Source organism: Cervus canadensis, chromosome 18 (genome assembly GCF_019320065.1).
Source record: "Cervus canadensis isolate Bull #8, Minnesota chromosome 18, ASM1932006v1, whole genome shotgun sequence".
In the NCBI taxonomy this organism is placed as follows: Eukaryota; Metazoa; Chordata; class Mammalia; order Artiodactyla; family Cervidae; genus Cervus; species Cervus canadensis.
The window spans coordinates 39,565,260-39,586,029 of record NC_057403.1 but is presented as its reverse complement, the minus strand read 5'-3'; the positions used below and the strand labels follow the sequence as shown (position 1 = coordinate 39,586,029).

At 44.3% G+C, this 20,770-nt stretch overlaps 1 protein-coding gene and 1 long non-coding RNA gene across 4 annotated transcripts in view; one reads left to right on the top strand and one right to left on the bottom strand.

Annotated features, from left to right (window-relative positions):
* Positions 1 to 1,265: 1,265 nt before the first annotated feature.
* On the bottom strand, positions 1,266 to 15,825 carry LOC122420821. Its single transcript, XR_006263387.1, has 3 exons — positions 15,814 to 15,825; positions 5,964 to 5,969; positions 1,266 to 1,409 (listed from the first exon to the last, which is right to left on the bottom strand). It is a non-coding gene; the product is annotated as an uncharacterized LOC122420821 (long non-coding RNA).
* The window catches only part of CCDC113 (coiled-coil domain containing 113), a 30,800-nt gene continuing 23,504 nt past the window's right edge, over positions 13,475 to 20,770 (top strand). The window contains exons 1-3 of one of the 3 annotated variants that reach the window (XM_043436327.1): positions 13,475 to 13,685; positions 16,880 to 17,006; positions 18,098 to 18,259. In XM_043436327.1, the coding sequence (XP_043292262.1) occupies positions 13,585 to 13,685; positions 16,880 to 17,006; positions 18,098 to 18,259 (390 nt within the window). In that variant the 5' untranslated portion in view covers positions 13,475 to 13,584. Of the gene's footprint in view, positions 13,740 to 16,879; positions 17,007 to 18,097; positions 18,260 to 20,770 lie in introns of all 3 variants that reach the window. The other 2 variants (XM_043436328.1, XM_043436329.1) reach the window with 2 other exon arrangements.

Genomic DNA, 20,770 nt, shown 5'->3' with positions numbered 1-20,770 from the left:
GTTTGATCTCCGGGTTGAGAAGATCCTCTGGAGGAGGAAACTGCGCCCACTTCAGTATTCTTGCCTGAAAAATTCCACGGACAGCGGAGCCTGGTGGGTTACAGTCCATGGAGTCGCAAAGAGTTGGACATGACTGATCATAGCACAGATAAACATTGTTTCATGGTTCAGTCGCTAAGTCGTGACTGACTCTGCAATCCCATGGCCTGCAAATCCCAGGCGTCTCTGTCCTTCACTATCTCCCGGAGTTTGCTCACTCACGTGTGTTGAGTTGGTAATGCCACCCAACCATCTCATCCTTTGTTATTTAATTTTTGATAACATTAACATGCATGAATGATCAAATTTTTTTTTGATCACAATTTTTAAAAATAACTTTTATAAAGGGACAGAAGAAAAAACTGGGAGCCACCCAAGTATCCATGTATAAGAAGAGGCTGAATGGATTGTGATTTATCATTGAATGGACTACAAGAACGAGATAGCTGGGTAGGTCCTGACATGGCTGGATCTTCAAGACTCAGCATGACTGTGACTAGCAAAGACTAAGTATGATATGCCAGCGTTTATGTAAAACACATGCACACAAAATAGAACTATGTATTTCCCATAAGAATAGAAATAGGTACAAATAAAAGAGCAAAGAGAAAAGTAGGGAAAAATACACTTGGAAGAGGTAACAGGCATAACACATGGGCCATGTGGAGTGGACGCAGATGGGGTTAAGGCAGATTTTGTTCTGTTTCTTCTTTTTTTCTCAAAGAAGGTAAAATTTTATGTTACTTGTAACATTAAATTTTAAAAGTTGAATGTACATTAAGAGAATAAGAAAATAAACCACAGGTTGGGAGAAACTATTTACAAAAGACACATCTGATAAAGCAATGTTATCCAAAATTTATAGAGATTCCTATCTACTGCAGCATTATTTACAACAGCCAAGACAGAAACAATCTAAGTATCCATCAACAGACTAATGGATAAAGAAAATGTGATACATATATGTATGTGTGTGTATTAGTCACTCAGTCGTGTCCAACTCTTTGTGACCCCTTGGACTGTAGCCCACCAGGCTCCTCTGTCCATGGGATTCTCCAGGCAAGAATACTGGAGAGGGTTGCCATTTTCTTCTCCACATACATGTATATATATACAGATGAATACTGTTTTACTCTTGTTCAAAAAAAAAACAACACAAGATATACAAAGAATTCTTAACACTCTCAATAAGAAATCAAACAATGTAATTTAAAAAATGGGCTAGGACTTCCTTGGTGGCTCAGTGGTAAAGAATCTGCCTGCCAATGCAGGATACATGGGTTCAACTTCTGCTCCCAGAGGATCCCACATGCTGTGGGGCAACTAAAGACATTCGCCACACCTATTGAGCCTATGTTCTAGAGCCTGAACTACTGAAGCCCATGTGCCCTAGAACCCGTGCTCTCCAATGGGAGAAGCCACCCTAATGAAAAGCATGCGAACTGCAACCAGAGAGTAGCCCCTGCTTGTCACAACTAGAGAAAAGCCTGTATAGCAACAAAAACCCAGCATAGCCAAAAATAAGTAAATAAATAAAATTATAAAAAGAAAAATGGGCCAAAGACCTTAACAGGCATCTCACCAAAGAAGACATACAGATGACAAACATATGAAAAGATACTCTACACATATGTCATCAGGGCAATGCAAATTAAAACTCTGAGATATCATTACACACCTATTGGAATGGCCCACATCTGGAACACTGATAGCATCAAGAGCTGGAGACAATGTGGGGTAACAGGAAACTCTCATTCACTGCTAATGGGATTGCAAAATGGGACAACTACTTTGGAAAAGAATTTAGTGGTCTCTTACAAAACTAAATATACTCTTGTCATATGATTCAGCAAGCACACTCCAAAACCTGCACACAGATGTTTATAGCAGCCTTATTCATTATTGCCGAAACATGGAACCAACCAAGATGTCCTTCAGCGGGTGAATGGTGAAACAAACTGTGGTACGTCCAAACGATGGAATGTTATTCGGTGTTAAAAACCTTGAGCAATCTAGTGCTCAACATCACTCATTATCAGAGAAATGAAAATCAAAACCACAATGAGGTACCACTTCACGCCAGTCAGAATGACTGCTATCCAAAAGTCTACAAGCAATAAATGCTGGAGAGGGTGTGGAGAAAAGGGAACCCTCTTACACTGTTGGTGGGAATGCAAACTAATACAGCCGCTATGGAGAACAGTGTGGAGATTCCTTAAAAAACTGGAAATAGAACTGCCATATGACCCAGCAATCCCACTCCTGGGCATACACACCGAGGAAACCAGATCTGAAAGAGACACGTGCACCCCAATGTTCATCACAGCACTGTTTATAATAGCCAGGACATGGAAGCAACCTAGATGCCCATCAGCAGACGAATGGATAAGAAAGCTGTGGTACATATACACCATGGAATATTACCCAGCCATTAAAAAGAATTCATTTGAATCAGTTCTAATGAGGAGGATGAAACTGGAGCCTATTATACAGAGTGAAGTAAGCCAGAAAGATAAACACCAATACAGTATACTAACGCATATATATGGAATTTAGAAAGATGGTAATAATAACCCTGTATGCAAGACAGCAAAAGAGACACTGATGTATTGAACAGTCTTTTGGACTCTGTGGGAGAGGGTGAGGGCAGGATGACATGGGAGAATGGCATTGAAACATGTAAATTGTCATATGTGAAACGAATCGCCAGACCAGGTTCAATGCATGAGACAGGGTGCTCAGGGCTGGTGCACTGGGATGACCCAGAGGGATGGGATGGGGAGGGAGGGGGGAGGGGGGTTCAGGATGGGGAACACATGTACACCCATGGAGGATTCAAGTCAGTGTATGGCAAAACCAATACAATATTGTAAAGTAAAATAAATAAATTAATAGCTTTAAAAAAAACAAACCTTGAGCAATCTAGGCATGAAATATATGAAAGAACTTTAAATGAATATTACTAAGTGAAAGAAACCAATCTGAAAGGGCTATATACTATAGGATTCTACCTATAAGACATTCTGGAAGAGGCAAAACTATGCAGACCGTAAAGGGAGTGGTTGCCAGGGGTTGGAGAGAAGGGTGAATAGGCAGAGTACAGAGGACTTTTAAATTTTTATTTATTTATTTTTAAATATTTATTTATCCATTGACTGGGCCTGTTCCCAGGCAAGGCAGGCAGGTATCTTTGATCTTCATTGCAGCCTGCAGGAACTTTACTTGTGGCATGTGGGATCTAGTTCCCGGACCAGGGATCCAGCTCCAGCCTCCTGCATTGGGAGTGTGGAGTCTTAGCCGCTAGACCAGCAAGGAAGTCCCCAACATTGTAAATTTTTTCAAATGTTGTAATGAATAAAATTGCATATGTATTATATAGCATCTGGAATGTCCCACACCAAGCTGTTAATAATGGTTTCCTTTGGAGCCTGGCTTGAGAAGGAGGGCAGGGAAGAAGAGAAAACTTCCTCTTTTTCCTCCGTGTCATTCAGTAATAATAGTTTGTGATCGTCTGAATGACTTCTAAGTAGAGTGGGGTTCTGGGGTCCTGGCAGTCCTGGCTGGCCTGTGTCTCTGGCTTTTGATACTGAAGGGCGGTGAGGGTTCCAGCTTGGCCGGGGTGGGGCGGGCTCCAGGGGGATCTGGTAGAACCAGCTGCGACTTCAGATGGGCATGTTGACAGAGTGACTGACTCACTGTTCGGGACGGGTGGAGGTGGCTCCCTCTCTGTGAGCCGCCCCTGGGGCTGCAGCCTACAGAGCGCCCTGTTTCAGCCATCCTAAAGGCGGAGTCCTTTACAAATCAATAGAAACAAGGGACCATTTCAATCTGGGCCTTTGCACAAAGCTCTCTTGAGTCAGCCGGGGATGGGGTGGGGGGTAGGGGTTGGGCAAGGTTCATTGATTAAAGCAAAGGATGAAGAGGAGGATTAGAGGGGTGCTGGGAAAGAGCCTTAAAATAGGGATCTGGGGACCCCCCTTGGACCTCTGGTGGGGGGCGAGTTTGGGCTAATGAAAGGATTTTGTCATCCATTGAGCTTCATTAGTGACTAAAAAAAAATTTTTTTTGACCATGTGACATGTGGAATCTTAGTTTCCTGACCAGGGATTGAACACATGTCCCCTGCATTGAAAGCACAGAGTTAATCACTGGACCACCGGGGAGATCCCTAGTGACCTTTTATATAAAAGAGCTTGTAAGTATAGTTATTTTCTTATTTGGCTTCAGGGCCACCTGTGAGGTAGAAGGAACTGGTATGCTATTGCTGCTGCTAAGTCACTTCAGTCGTGTCCGACTCTGCGCGACCTCATAGACGGCAGCCCACCAGGCTCCCCCGTCCCTGGGATTCTCCAGGCAAGAGTACCGGAGTGGGGTGCCATTGCCTTCTCTGAGGAACTGGTACAAATATGTTCATTTCTCAGATGAGGAAACCGAGGTCTGGCGAGATAAGACCATTTATCTGAGAGGCAGGTTAGTAGCTGAGGGCAGTGTCCTCTCAGCCCGGTCCATCACCTCTCCTTGCCTCCTGGTGCAGGAGGTTACCTCTGAGGTCATGCAGAGAGTAGCTGGCAGAGGACTGAGGTCATTTGTGGGCAAAAGGGAAACAAACAGAACCGCATGGAAGAAGGAAGGAGGTGCCTGTGGGTAGCCTGGATGTGTGGGTTCCCAATACACAGCGTAGAGAACTCCGGACATCAGCAGTCCCTCCCTACAGCCATCAGTTCTGCTAGCAACCTTTGGGGGAGGCAGGCAAGGTCTCTTCACTTCAAGGGAGGCTCAGCAAGACTGAGTAACTTGTTCAGGTCACACGGCTAGTGGGAGCTAGAAGAGGGAGGGGGGTGGTTGGCTTTGGACTCCAAATCCAGTCCCCCTCCTCATCCTGTCATTCAGTGGAACTCAGAGGATAGAGGCTGAAACCAAGGCTGAGAGAAATCCTGACTCACAGACTGACACCCCCCAAGTTACTCTGAGGCTTTGAGGTTTACGAAGCATGATGACACTCACATCTTTATCACACCATCTGTCCCTTCTTTTGTGGTTGATTAGGACAGACTTCACACATGCATCGGCAGGATACAGGTGACACATTCCACTGGGTCACTGAGGAGAGGGTAATCAAAGTTCTCTTTATTAAGGTGAAGGCAGGATGTAGGGAAACCAGCAAGAACTGGTGCTGGACCTGGCAGGGAGCTGTTGTCTCCCGTAGCCTGAGGGGCGAGGAGAGGGAGTGATGACTAGACCCAGGAGGAATGGTGCTATATGAAGAAGGGACAGGGAACCTTCAGTGCAGACACACAGACAGCCCACGCTGACCTGGAAGGGAAGGAGCTGCAAAATACACATCCTGACTCTACCCACTCTGTGCCCTGCAGTCTCCTGCCTGTGCCTTCGATTTGCTGAGCCCAACCCCAGAAGGCAGGAGAGCCTGATCCTATAGGCTACATGGGTCAGTCCCCCAGGGCACAGAGAGGGATGGAAAGGGTAGGGAGTGGCTATGGTGGCGGGGTTGGGGGGGGGTACGGGTGGGGGGGAGCAGGGTAGGGAGTAAATAGAAGAGATTTAGCACAGCATGTGATGCAAGCAGATCAATAGTCATCAGCCCCAGGGCCTTTGTTGGAGTTACTGGGTAAAAGTTCACTCTCTCTCTTTGCTGGAGTTGCTCAGCTGGTAGGATTTAAACCTGGTGCTACTGATGATCTTGCGGCCACATAAGAAGAATGAAGATTCAGAACAAAGCCAACACAGAGGAAAAGTAAGGCCAGAAGAAATGGAGGAGGTTGGTATCTTGATGGCATAATTGTGTCCCTGGATCCAGCCATGCCTGAAGGTGGGAGGCACCCTTAGGGCCAATGGATTTTGTTTTATGTGAGCAGATTGGAGTTGGGATTCTTTCACTTGTACCAAAAGGGTTCTGACTGATACACAGCTGCCTGAAGGCACTCAGGGATGAAGGCAGCTCAGAGTGGAGATCTTCCTGGGCCATGGGGGATAGTTTATGAGCAACACTCACTGGGGACAGGGAATAAAAGATTGAGAAGTTGTCTCTAAGGGCAGCAGCCTCTGTGTGAAGTCATGACAACCACCACCATCTTTCTCTGTGCTTGACAGACATCAAATGGTGCCACCCTCTCCAAAATCCTCTGGGGGTGGTACATGCCCACTTTGCAGATGAGAAAACTGAGGCATAGAGATATTAAGTCACTTGCAGAGCCAGGATTTGAAACCAGGATATCTGACTTTTCCTTTTTTTTTTTTTGTAGCCACACCGTGTGACTTGTGGGATATTAGTTTCCTGACCAGGGATGGAACCCATGCCACCTGCAGTGGAAGTGTGGAGTGCTAACCACTGGACCAGCCCGGCTCTTCTTAGCCACCTTCCCCACCCCACTGTCCTAAAACTTCCCCAGATAAAACAGAGTAAAATCCCAATATATCAAGATATAAGACAGATATTAGCAAAGTTTCTCTGAGAGTGGGGGTCAAGATCTGGGTTCAGAGAAGACAGAGCTGCACTCTCTGAGACTCACCATCACTGTGGAATTCTCTTTTCCTCTTCATTTGAGCACCATAGTAGAGGGCTACCAGGGGGTTCACTGGGGAGGTAGAGAAGTAATTTAGATCCCCATTCAGGAAAAACCTCAGCTGTAGACTTTTGGTGTAATGGTCTAGTGTGGAGTACAATTATATTTGCATCATATCCTTTTTAAAAAAAACTATTGATTTGTTAGGTGTAAACACTTAAATACCCACTGCAATGTGTACAACCCCCATCCCCCACTTTTTGGACATTTTTCTCCTCCTTTTACTTGTTCTTCTTCCTCTTCCCTTTAAAAAATGAAGGATGAATTGTCTTCTAAAAGAAACTAGGACTGTTTGGAGAAACGGCTGATTCTAGATTTGGGTAAGGGAAATGTAGATGAACATCTAGTTTGCCTGAAACTAAGCAACCACACAGAAAATAATGCAGATATGTCAAAAGGATGAAGGAACCAGCTTGAAGGGGCTCCCACTGGCCAAATTTGGGGTAATTTGAGCATTAAATTAAATAATGATAGTAAGGGATTATAAATCATAGAATAAAATAAAATAAGAATTCATAGGTCCATACAGATATAAATAAATAAAGTACAATCTTGACTAGTAAATGTAAAAGATTCCTAAGATTAGAAAAATCTCCATTTGGCATCTGTCACTGTAACAATTTATTCAGGCGAGAATTACCGATGATGGTGGGTGAGAGCATGATGAGAAATAGAGTATTTACAGACATAAAGTGTCTCTCCACAAAACGCTTATAAAGGACAGAGAAATCCAGTAACCTTAAAGCAGAGAAACCTGGCAGGCACCACCTTAGTCAAGTGATCAAAGTTGAAATCACACACTATCAGATGCCTCCTGACACAGTGTACTGAGAACGGCATATCCTTGCTGTGGTTTTCCTGCCCAAGACATAGAACCTGAATCTAATCATGGCGAGACACCAGACAAGCCCAAATCGAGGAGCACAGATCAAAATAACTGGCCTTGACTCTTTATAAATGTCAAGGTCACAAAGGACAAAGACCAAGGCGCTGTTCCTGATCAGAGGGAACTGAAGACACATGACCACTAAATGCAGTTCTGGACTGGAAGAATTCACGTGTCCATTTTACTAAAAAGACATCAGTGAGGCAACTGACAAAAATTTAAATAAGATCTCTGTATTAGATAACAGTATGAAATCAATGTCAATGTTTTGATTAACATTATCCTATAAGATAATATCCTTGCTTTCAGGAAACACACCCTGAACTATTTAGGGATAAAGAAGCATATGGGGTCTGTAACTACTCTCAAACATTTTAAGAAAAATGTTTTGGTAAGGAAAATATAGATGAACGTCTACTTTGTTTTATATATATATATTTATATGGAGAGAAGGGCTTCCCTGATAGCTCAGTTGGTAAAGAATCCTCCTGCAATGCAGGAGACCCTAGTTCGATTCCTGGGTTGGGAAGATTTCCCTGGAGAAGGGATAGGCTACCCACTCCAGTATTCTTGGGTTTCCCTTGTGGCTCGGATGGTAAAGAATCCGCCTGCAATTCAGGTCACTTGGGTTCGATCCCTGGGACGGGAAGATCCCCTGGAGAAGGGAAAGGCTGCCCACTCCAGTATTCTGTCCTGGAGAATTCCATGGACTGTATAGTCCATGGGGTCACAAAGAGTTGGACACAACTGAGAGACTTTCACTTTCACATGGAGAGAGATGTGAATGATGAAGAAAATGTAGTGAAATGTTAATATTTGGAGAAGGTAGAAAATCTGGGCAAAAGGTGTATGATAATTTTTTATTATGTTTTGCAGCTGAATTTATTTCAAAATCACAATTTAAAAATAGTGCAATATTAGGATTTCCCTGGTAATCCAGTGGTTAAAACTCTGTGCTTCCACTGTAGGGGGCACAAGTTTGATCCTTGGTGGGGGAACTAAGGTCCCAAATGCCTTGAAGTGTGACCAAATATAATAACAATAGTGCTGTATTAAAAATATAGCTTAAAAAAAAATATAGCTTAGAGTGGGATTATTATTGTGATCCCCAGATGGGTAACTTATGATCTGAGGCTAGCGTCTGGGATAAAATAGGCAAATTCATCAAAAATACTATTTTATTAGATAAAATAAGTTCATTGTTGGTTTGTTATTTCTGAAGGTTTTAATTTGTTTTCAGTCCATTACTCATCATAAATTTAAAAGTACATAATTGAAAAAACTTGAAAGGTAGTGTACATGCAATAAAGTACAATTTTACACTGTGCTATGTGTGTGCTAAGTCACTTCAGTTGTGTCTGACTCTGTGGCCCTGTGGACCCATAGCCCATGAGGCTCCTCTGTCCACAGGATTCTCCAGGCAAGAATACTGGAGTGGGTTGCTATGTCCTCCTCCAGGGGATCTTCCTGACCCAGGGACAGAACTCACATCTCTTGTCTCTTGCTTAAGCAGGCAGGTTCTCTGCCACTGGTGCCACCTGGGAAGCCCACAATTTTATATTATACATATGTAAATTTTGCAAGCTCGACCACCACTGATATTCACCCATTATTTAATCCTCTAAGGACCCTGACCAGGTGGGCATGATTATCTTAATTTTACAGAGAAGGAATCTGAGGAAGGTCACACATTAGCAAAGGGTAGGATCCAGATTCAAAGCACTGTCTTTTGAATTCCAAAGCCAGTGTTTTTAAACGTTCTGCTAAAAAATAAATAAATAAATAAATAAACATTCTGCTATGCAAATTATTGAGGCTATTGTCATCAATAGACATCAGTTGAGTACCAGCTACTTTAGCTCCTTATGCCTCAGTTTCCTCATCTGTAAAATGGGATCATAGTAACACTTTTATTAAGACACTTCAGATGCTCAGAATAGTTCCTGTACACTCATGTGTGAATAATTATTAGTACGTACTGTGCCTAAGGCACTGGGATCACCATGAGATCTAAGATGCTAATCTCCACTCCCAGGCTACTCCCCACAAAAGTAAACAGCCACTGGAAGCATCTCACATTGAGGACCAGCCTGTGGATATCTGGTCCAGGGAACCAGATAGAGGGACACCTTGGAGGGAGTGGCCTCTGCCGGCAGGACCCTGAGATAGGCCTGCGAATATCACTCCTCAGTCTGGAGGAAGCAACTGCCTTCGCTTGCAGTAGTCCTCATGGTGACTGACTCCGAAGGCCTATGTCTAACAGAACCCTTGTCCTAACCCACAACAGGTCTCATCTGTCACCATCAGTGCCATGGCCTTGGTGAATGAGACTTGTCCTTCTGCCTGGAGATCTCCCCACTGGCCTTGCAGGCCCCTGCCAGGATCAGTCAGGATCCAACCAGAAGAGAAACCACTTCTAGCATCTGAAAAGCACATGACTGCAGGGACTTAGATACACTCAAGTTGAAAGAGCGGAGGGGAGCCAAAGAGCCGCTGAGAGTAGGAAGTTACGGCCTCCTCACAGCTGGAGGGGCAAGGGGCAGGTGATGTCACTGGAGACCAGGGCCACGGTCACCCACAGAAGCTGCAGCCACAACTGGCCGGTCCCCTGGGGGCTGCGGAAGAGATGTGGCCACAACTTGGAAAAAACCCTGGTGCTGGGGAAGATTGAGGGCATGAGGAGAAGGGGGCGACAGAGGATGAGATGATTGGATGGCATCCCTGACTCAGTAGACCTGAGTTTGAGCAAGCTCCGGGAGACAGAGAAGGGCAGGGAAGCCTGGTGTGCTGCAGTCCACGAGGTCGCAAAGAGTCAGACACAACTTAGTGACTGAATAACAAATGCAGAGAAAGAGGAGAACTCCATCCTCCCACCTCCACCCCCCACCCCTGTGCCCCAAGCTTCTTCTTTCACCTGTCCACTGGGCTCCAGACAGGGCCCTCCAGCTGCCCTGGGAGCCTAGGAAATGCAGAATGAATGGCTCATTGTCACCCCCTGCCCCACCCCACCCCCACATGGAAGATGAAGGGGAAGGAATAGATCTCAGGGCACAGGGGCCAAGACTAGCCCATGGCTTTTCCACCTCGGCATTCCAGCAGATTTTCCAGTGCCTGGCACACACCCAGGCTTCACAAACATGTGAACAAATGACCGACCGTTGTGGGAGGAAGGCACAGTGCCCCATGTCACTGAATGTTCTAAAAAGTGAACAACTGGTATAATCACTCGGAAAATTGGCAGTTATCAACTAATATCGACTAATGCTTAACAGACTACGACCCAGCAACTGTACTCCTAAGTGTGTACTTAACATAAATGTGTACACACATTCCCAGAAGACTTTTACTAGTGGTAAATATTCCTAGCGGTGCTTATGACAATAGCCTCGTACTGGAAACCCCTCCAAAACTCATGGACAGTGGTGTGGATAAACACAATGGAACACCGTGCAGCTGCGGTAATGAGTGATCTATAACTACCCACATCGATGCTGTTGGGTCTCATCAACAGGATGGCAAGGGAAAGAAGCCAGACACAGAGGCGTATGTGCTACACAATTGCATTTGTATAAATAGAAAAACAGGCAACACTAATGTCTGCTTCTGAAGTCAGAGTCCTGGTTGAAGCTTAATCCTTCGGATGGATCTGATCCTATGATTCTGAAGTCAAAATGCAGAGGCTACAAAAATGCCAGGCAGGGGGCAGCATCCACATGGAAATGCTGAAGTCTGTAGGAAGAAGTGGTCCCTGGAAAATGAAGGGCGAGGGTGACCTCTGGACTTTGAGCCTCTCTGAGACCTTTTCTGTTTGTAGCTACCTAGATTAGCAGATACATTCTCCTTTCTTCCCCGAGAAGAAACGCCTCTCTCTGAATCAGGTTTCCCAACCTCAACACTATTGATATTTTGATATAAATATTTGCTAGGGGAGCTTGTCCTGTGCCTTGAAGAGTAGTTGAACAGAGTTCAGCAAGTCCCCCATGTACAACCTTCAAGTTGCGAACTTTCATGTCCAATCATGTAAGTTAGTTCACGTGTCTGACATACACCGTCACGTACATGCGGCCTCTACAAGTGTGGTTGTGCTTTGGCATACTTGACTGTCCTGTGCTTGTCTGTATTTTACACATTACTCAGATGCTCAGTCATGTCCGACTCTTTGGCGACCCCTCGGACTGTAGCCCTCCACTTTATCCCTGAGATTCTCCTGGCAAGAATCCTGGAGTGGGGTGTTATTTCCTCCTCCAGGGGATCGTCCCGACCCAGGAATCAAACTCTCATCTCCTGCATTGGCAGGTAGTTTCTTCACCACTAACGCCACCTGTGAAGCCCCTTTTTATGTATTACTTGTGTATAAAGTATTAATATTATAAATCCATTACAGTACTGTATAGCCGATTGTGTTAGTTGAGTACCTAGGCTAACTTTGTTGGACTTATGAATGCCCTCTCAGAATGGAACTTGTTCATATGTAGGGGAATTACTGTAGTGGGTGGAAAAGCATCCTTAAAAATTTATGTCCATCTGGAATCTCAGATTTTGAAATAATGATCCTTGCATGTCCTTATACAAAGAGGAAAGGCCACACAACACACAAGGAAGAAGGCCATGTGAAGATGTAGGAAGAGATTGGAGTGACAGAGTTACAGGGCAAGGAATGCCAGGGATTGCTGGGAAACATCAAAAGCTAGATAAAATTCTTCCCTAGAGCATTCTGAGGGAGCCTGGCCTTGACAACTCCTTAAGTTTGGACTCCTAGCCTCCAGTATTGTGCGACAACAAATTTCTGTTTGTGGCAATTTGTTATGGCAGCCTTGGGAAATTAAATACAAGCAATATCTCTGACTTCTAAACTTTGGAAGTCAAAGGTACCCTTTTCAGTTGTAACAAACAAAAATTTCTCCAGATACTGCAAAATGTCTCCTAGTGGGTGCGGGAGATGCAAAATAGTCCCCCCTCAGCCCCTCCTTAAGAACTGCTAAGCTAATGGGGCAAAAATGGTAAAAGGACCAAGCAGAGTGGTCCTGGTGAAAGTCTAATGGTGAATGGTGAAAGTCATTCAGTCGTGGCCAAGTCTTTGTGACCCCATGGACTATACAGTCCATGGAATTCTCCAGGCCAGAATACTGGAGTGGGTAGCCTTTCCCTTCTCCAGGGGATCTTCCCAACCCAGGGATGGAACCCAGGTCTCCCACATTTCGGGTGGATTCTTTACCAACTGAGCTATCAGGGAAGCCCAGGCAACTCATCTAAGCTACTATATTTCTCAGTTTCCGGATCTGTAAGAGGAAGAGAAAAATACCAACTTCATAAGACTGTTTTGAGGATGAAATGAGTTAATGACTATAAAGTGGTGTGAACCACAAGACTGTCACCACCGTCACTCCAGGTTGCAACATTTAGTTTAGGAGCTATCTCCTCATTTAACCAGGAGCTCCTTGACGGACTGAATGGTCTGCTCCATACATTCCCCCCAGGATACTCAAGATCATATACTAGTATGATCAATGCCTATTTAGAAATGTCTTGAGTTTATACCCATTTAATAACCAGCCAAGTTTTTCCCTTCCAGGAATGCAGATTATTGGTATCCAAGAGAAACTGCAGTATGTATGAAGCTCCAGATGGTGAACAGAGGAGAGGCCTCACAGTGAGGTGGAAGAAGGAAGACACTCCTGCCAATTCAATGAACTTTCTGGGTCTCGATTTCTCCATTTGGAAATCAAGAATAGATACTGTTACAAGGTTGTTGCAAGGATTTTCATAAACTATGCTCAACATGGTGCCAAGGGCATTAGTAACTGCTGAGCAAACAGCTGTTATTATCATCGTTTTAAGAATACTGTTGAAAAGGTAAACAGCGAATGCGCCTAGGTATCTAGTCCAAGGCCAGCGATCTCCCATTGGTCGGCGCTGGGCTGGCCAGAGCGCCGGACTGGGCCTCCGGAAGCCCCGCCCCGCCACTACCGCGTCAGGTCGCCCTGGCAACGCACTGCTGGGTCGCAGCCCGAGTGACGCGGTCGCCGGTCCCCGGCGCTCTTGCCACACTCGGTATTGACCAGGGTAGCTTCGGCAGTGATGACGGACGACGACTCTGAGACTTCTGCCTCGGAGACACAGGCCCAGGACGAGAGCGATCTGCCTGTTTTCCAGCTGTGCGGGCTGGTGGAAGAGCTCAGGTACCCGCCTGCCGGATTCTGAGGGTGGTCCCTACTCAGCGTGTGGGCTCCGAGGTTGGTCCAGCACGGAGATACTCCAAGTGCAAGCTGAACGCTGAGGAAACTGAGACCCGCCACCCCCCCACCCCCCCCCCCCCCAAAAAAAAGGTGGGAAAGGCGCCTACCTTTGCTTTTTATTCCCGTGTCTCCACCTTCAGGGCACTAACAAGCCACTGATGGAGACAGAGATGCGAAGCCTAGAGGGTAATTGGTGAAGCTAGAGCTTCAGCCTGGTGGGTCTGTCTGGTGCCACGCTGTGTGCTTGGCCACTTCTCTATTGGGCGATGACAGCTTGGACCAGGTAAACTCTAAGTCCCTTTCCAATGCTAAGATTCTATAATAAAATTAAGGTGGAAGCAGATAGAAGGGAGGCTATTGAGATACTTTTAGTGTGAAGCAATATACCTAAGCCGGAGTATAAGCATAGAAGTGGACAGCAAAGAAGGGCTAGCCCAATTTTCTATATTTTTAGCAGTCTGTTTTAATATCTGCTATAGCAAGTAAATTGGATATCAAGATTCTGTGAGGTAATTGAGGTTAGTTGTACAACTGACTGGTTTCACATAGAACATCCTGGCCTGGCAGCTGAATAGCTGTTACTGCACAATGTTTATAAATAGTTAGGTCAGAATTGAGGTATTATTACTAAAATAGCTGCAATCTTGAGTGCTTATTATGTGCCAAGTATTTTGCACATATGACCTAATATAATGACAAAATAACCCTAGTAAGTTGGTGAGGAAACAGACACAGAAGTTAAGTCACTTTTGTACAGTCACACAGCTAGTCAGTGGTAGAGCCAAGATTAAGACTCAGATCACACTATTATATATAAACTTCATAACTAATAAGAAGCTACTGTATAGCACAGAGAAATCTATTCAATGCTCTGTAATGACCTATATGAGAATAGAATTAAAAAGAATGGATATATGTATATGTGAAACTGACTGCTGTAAGCAGAAACTAACACAACTTTGTAAAGCAACTATATTCCAATAAAAAATTAATTAAAACAAAGACTCTGGTGCAACTCCACAGCCTACACTGGGAACATGACATCTGCTGAAAAAGAAAGATGCTTTGATGTATCAGGCTTTTCTGTTGAATCTTTCCCACTAATATTAAAATTCAGCCAAACAGGATTTTCAGCGCAGTAAACAGATGTTCAGCTCAATAACATATGAAAATATCAAAGCTGTTCTCTCTCTTATATATACACGTACATACATACATGTGTATTATATTGTTGCTGTTCAGTCGATAAGTTGTGTCCGACTTCTTTTGTGACCCCATGGAACAGGAGCCTGGAGGGCTATAGTCCATGAGTGCATACTAAGTCGCTTCAGTGGTGTCCGACTCTTTGTGACCCTACAGTCCATAAGGAATTTCCCAGGCAAGACTACTAGAGAGAGTTGCCATTCCCTTCCCCAGAGGATCTTCTCCACTCAGGAATTGAGCTCGCATTTCCTGCACTGGCATATGGGTTCTTTATCGTTGATGTATTACATGAAAGTGAAAGTTGCTCAGGCATGAGCAATCCTTGCCCCAATCCTTGCGACCCCATGGACTATATAGACCCCATGGGCTATATTCTCCAGGCCAGAATACTGGAGTGGGTAGCCTTTTCCTTCTCCAGGGCATCTTCCCAACCCAGGGATCGAACCCAGGTCTCCCACATTGCAGGCAAATTCTTTACCAGCTGAGCCATCAGGGAAACCCTATACACTCATATGTAACATATGGGTATGTTATATAAGTTGAAAGGGTCACAATCTTGGCATATACAGGATAAACTAGGTTTGTCATCTCTAATGTTTAAAGACCATCTGTTCAAAGCTTTCCCACCTTTTATAGTAGACATCTAGTGAATACTTCATCCATTGAGTGGCTGGAAATAAAAGAACTGAGAAACATAAACCAAAGTAAACCTCTAAAGATTGTGGATGTGTGTAACTTCAAGAATTCTGTAGTGGACTTCCCTGGCCGTCCAGTGGTTAAGAATATGCCTGCCAATGCAGGGGACACAGTTTTGATCCCTGGTCTGGGAAGATTCTGCATGCCACGGAGCAATTAAGCCATGCGCCACAACTACTGAGCCTGTGCTCAAGAGCCCGAGAGCCACAACTACTGAAGTCTGTGTGCCTAGAGCCTGTGCTTTGCAACAGGAGAAGCCACCGCAGTGAGAAGCCCAGGCACAACTGGAGAGAAACCCCTCACTGCAACTAGGGAAAGCCTGTTTGCAGCAACAAAGACCCAGTGCAGCCAAGAATAAATAAAATTTTAAGATAAAAAATCCGGTATTAATTCAGAAGGAATTTCACAGGTGGGTTAGAAGATATTTGAAGATGAAACTTGTACCAATTTTCAGTATATAGGCATATCTCATTTTATTGCAGTTTGCTTTATTGTACCTTGCAGACATTGTGGTTTTTACAAAACAAAGGTTTGAGGCAACTCTGCATTGAGCAAGCATATTGATGCCATTTTTTTCCAACAACATTTGCTCATTTTGTGTCTCTGTCACATTTCCATGATTTTTGAACTATTTCAAGCTTTTTCTTTATATTATTATATTTGTTATGGTGATTTGTGGTCACTGGTTTTTGATGCTACTATTGCAAAGATTATGACCTGCTGAAGGCTCAGATGATGGTTAGCGTTTTTTAGCAATAAAGCATTGTTAATTAAAGTATGTACTTTTTTAGACATAATGGCATGCACACTTAGTAGACTACAAAATAATGTAAACATAATTCTAATGCACCAAAAAACCAAAAAACTCATGTGACTCACTTTATTGCACTATTTGCTTGATCGAAGTTGTTTGGAACTGAATCCATTATATCCCCAATGTGTGCCTGTAATCCTAGTGCTCTGAACTTTATGGCTCATTAGATGTATATTAAAAATATATATAGAATACTTAAATAGCGTTTACTGTGTGCCAGGCACTGTCCCAAAGTCTTTGCTTTCCTTATCACAACCCTCAAAGATAGGTGCTATTATTATTCCCATTTTACAGAGGAAAGCGAGGCACCAAAAGGTTAAGTATCTTACAAGGTCATACAAAGCTAGTAAGTGTTAAATACTAGGTACTTGGGATTTAAACTCCTTTTGGTGGAACTTGCTCAAGGGCACCCTCTGTTTTGCAGCTATGGAAACTCTGCTCTCAAAACTGAGACGGAGATGTTTGAAAAATATTACAATAAACTGGAGCCCAGGGACCAGCGACCTCCACGATTATCAGAAGTCAAAATAACAGGAGCAGAAATTGCACAGGTATGCAAGGGAGATCTAAGAATTCTTTAAAGCTCTTTGCCCCTTTAGATGCACGTTAACGTTTGTTATCTGCCTTTGCTGTGCCCTTCTTGGCCAAGTGGCATATGACTTTTCCCCTGTTATAAGTTTGGCTCTTTTCCCTCCAAGGTTTCTCTTTAGATTAGGAGTGACATATATATACTACCATGTGTGAAATAGGTTGCCAGCAGGAATCTGCTTATAGCACAGGGACTCAGCCCAGTGCTCTGTGGTGAACTGGAGGGGTGGGGTGGAAAGGGTGAGAGGGAAGCCCGAGAGGGAGGGGATATATGTATACACATAGCTGATTCACTTCATTGTACAGCAGAAATTAACACAACATTATAAACAATTATACTCCATTAAAAAAAAAAAAAGGGGGAAGCTGACTCAAAAAAATAGTATGGGGGCGGTCTACCTTTTGAGGATCAAACAATGCCGTCTTCAGGTCCACACGTTTCCTGGGTCACCTGCTTCTGACCTTAGGCTTCAGTGTCCCGTTGTCACTGTTCAGTCAGTTAGTCATGTCTGACTCTCTGCAACCCCATGGAATACAGCACGCCAGGCTTCCCTGTCCTTCACTGTCTCCCAGAGTTTGCTCAAAATCATGTCCGTTGAGTTGATGATGCCATCCAACCATGTCAGTGCCTAGGAAATCCAACATTTTTGTCTGTTTTTTGCTGAAAACAATGGCCCCCAGTGCATTTTCTCTTTTACGTTCAGCTCGGGAAGCACTGAGCTCCAGGCTTTCCCTGACACTGATTTGATTGCTAGTCCATAGCAGTTTACTATAGTTCAGGGTTTCCCCATGCTCAAGACACTTTCCCTTACTTATTTTCAGTTCATTGTCAAGCATAGACCTTTGAAGTATTTGGCACAGTGCCTTAGGTTGACTTGTAAAATGAACATCACCTCGGGCCCAGTGTCCAGCATCATTTATCATGGAGCTGGTTCACTCTGGCCATCATTCAGAGTGATTTCCAGCATGTTCGAGTGGTCGTTTTGATACCCACCTTGGGTTGCTTTCTTACCAGTTCCTACTTGACAATGGCTTTGTACTGCTTGTGTTGCAGTTACGGAGCAGGCGTAAATCCAAGTCCCGCATGGGCATGGAGCGTGTGATGGGCCTCAGTGTGGACCAAAAATTCGAACTTGTGCAAAAGGAGCTGGAAGACGCAAAGGATGAGATCAGGCACATGAGAGCGAACGCTGAGCGCGACCTACAGCATCACGAGGTAGGCCTTCCAGTGGGCCATCCTCCCTGGGATCCCTGCTTCTGCCTCGGCGAGAAGTATCTTTAGTACGTTCATATGACTGTTGGTGCTTTGAGAGAAACACGACTCGGATAAAATAAACTGAGGACCTACCTTTAAGGAACTTACCACTTGCTTGACGGGATATCAAATTTTAAACTTTCTGGTCTTCCCTGGTATTCCAGTGGTTAAGAATCTGCTTTCCAATGCAGGGGACACAGGTTTGATCCCTAGTCTGGGAAGATTCCATGGGCCACAGGGCAGCTAAGCCCCTGTGTCACAACTACTGAAGTCCTAGGGCCCCAGAGCCTCTGCTCCACAACAAGAGCAGCCAGAGAGAAGAATCTGCTCACTGCAACTAGGGAGAGCCCTCATGTAGCAACAAAGACCCAGCACAACTAAAAATAAATAAATAAATAAAATCAAAAAAATTTTTAAGCTCTTTAAGTGAAAAATTTCAAAATACACAAATGTAGAGAAGCTAGCACAGTGAGCCCTTATTCATTCAATACCCACACATAGCAGTCATCAACATGTGGCTGCTCTTATTCCCTCCATATCCCTACCAACTTCCCACTCGTAATTGGCCAGTGGGCTATTATGAAGGGAATCTTACAGGTACTGTTTATCTGTAAATATTTCAATATATGTCTCTAAGATATAGATTCTTTAAAAAAAACCCATAATCAATAACCATCAGTTCAATTCAGTTCAGTTGCTCAGTCGTGTCTGACTCTTTGTGACCCCATGAACTGCAGGACTCCAGGCCTCCCTGTCCATAACCAACTCCCAGAGTCTACCCAAACTCATGTCCATTGAGTCAGTGATGCCATCCAACCATAAATGCTCTTAAAAATTCAAAATAATTCCTTAATGATATATGGGGCTTGAGGTTTAAGTCAGTGAGTTGGGTGAAAAATCCCTTGTCACCCTCCATGGGCTACATCCATGACCATAGTTCACTCCATATGGGAGACCAAGGTGGTCAGTTTTCCAACAGGGAAGAAACATCACTGTTCATTTGGTTGCCAGTAGGATGAAGTTGCTGGCTTGCATTTGATAGCCATCTTGTATGAAAAAAATAGATGTTTCTATTCTATTTCTGAATTTTTTCCATTTCTAATAGAGGCATCATATTCATTTCCTCGAAAGGGACAGATAGTAAACTCATGTCTCCATTGATAGAACCATCTCAATGGCATAAACCTCTCCTGCCCTTCCCCCTCTCTCCTCCTTTCTCTTTCCCAACATGCTGCATTGAATTCTAACCTGTTAAAAGAGCTCAGGATGTGGTATCACTGTCCTCACATGCTGGACTGTGTGATTAAACATCACGGTGTGGGTTAGAGTGGTCAGAGAAGACATGTTGAGGAGGTAGGCCTGGACATAGGACCTGACGTGTGAAGAATGACGGCACTTGTTTAAGGAACAGGAAAACAAGGGCACCCTGAGTAAGGTGAATGACATGAACAAGGAAGTGGAGGTGGGAATGTTCACAGTAAGTTCATAACCCTGAGGAGGTGGGTGTGGTTAGAGAAGAAGGTGCTTTGGGGGCTGTATTAGGAAATCAGGTTAAGTAGGCAGAGGGGTTTCTCTCTGATGTCTTAGGAAGCAGGACCCCAGTGAGGATAACTGAGCAGGAGAGTGATGTATCAGTTCATTTCAGGTGCTCAGTCATGTCTGACTCTTTGTGACCCCATGGACTGCAGCAAGCCAGGTTTCCTGTCCATCAACAACTACCAGAGCTTACTCAAACTCACGTCCATCACATCGGTGACACCATCCAGCCATCTCATCCTCTGTCATCCCCTTCTCCTCTCGCCTTCAATCTTTCCCAGGATTAGGGTCTTTTCCACTAAGTCAGTTCTTCACATCAGGTGGCCAAAGTATTGGAGTTTCAGCTTCAACATCAGTCCTTCCAGTGAATATTCAGGATTGATTTCCTTTAGGATTGACTGGTTGGATCTCCTTGCACTCCAAAGAACTCTCAAGAGTCTTCTCCAACACCACAGTTCAAAAGCATCAATTATTCAGTCCTCAGCTTTCTTTATAGTCCAACTCTCACATCCATACATGACTATTGGAAAAACCATACCTTTGACTAGACAGACCTTTGTTGGCAAAGTAATGTCTCTGCTTTTTATATGCTGTCTAGGGTGGTCATAACTTTTCTTCCAAGGAGTAAGCATCTTTTAATTTCATGGCTGCAGTCACCATCTGCAGTGATTTTGGAGCCCCCCAAAATAAAGTCTGCCACTGTTTCCACTGTTTCCCCATCTATTTGCCATGAAGTGATGGGACTGGATGCCATGATCTTTGTTTTCTGAATGTTGAGCCTTAAGCCAACTTTTTTCACTCTCCTCTTTCACTTTCATCAAGAGGCTCTTTAGTTCTTCTTTGCTTTCTGCCTAAGGAAGGTGTCATCTACATATCTGAGGTTATTGATATTTCTCCTAGCAATCTTGATTCCAGCCTGTGCTTCATCTAGCCCAA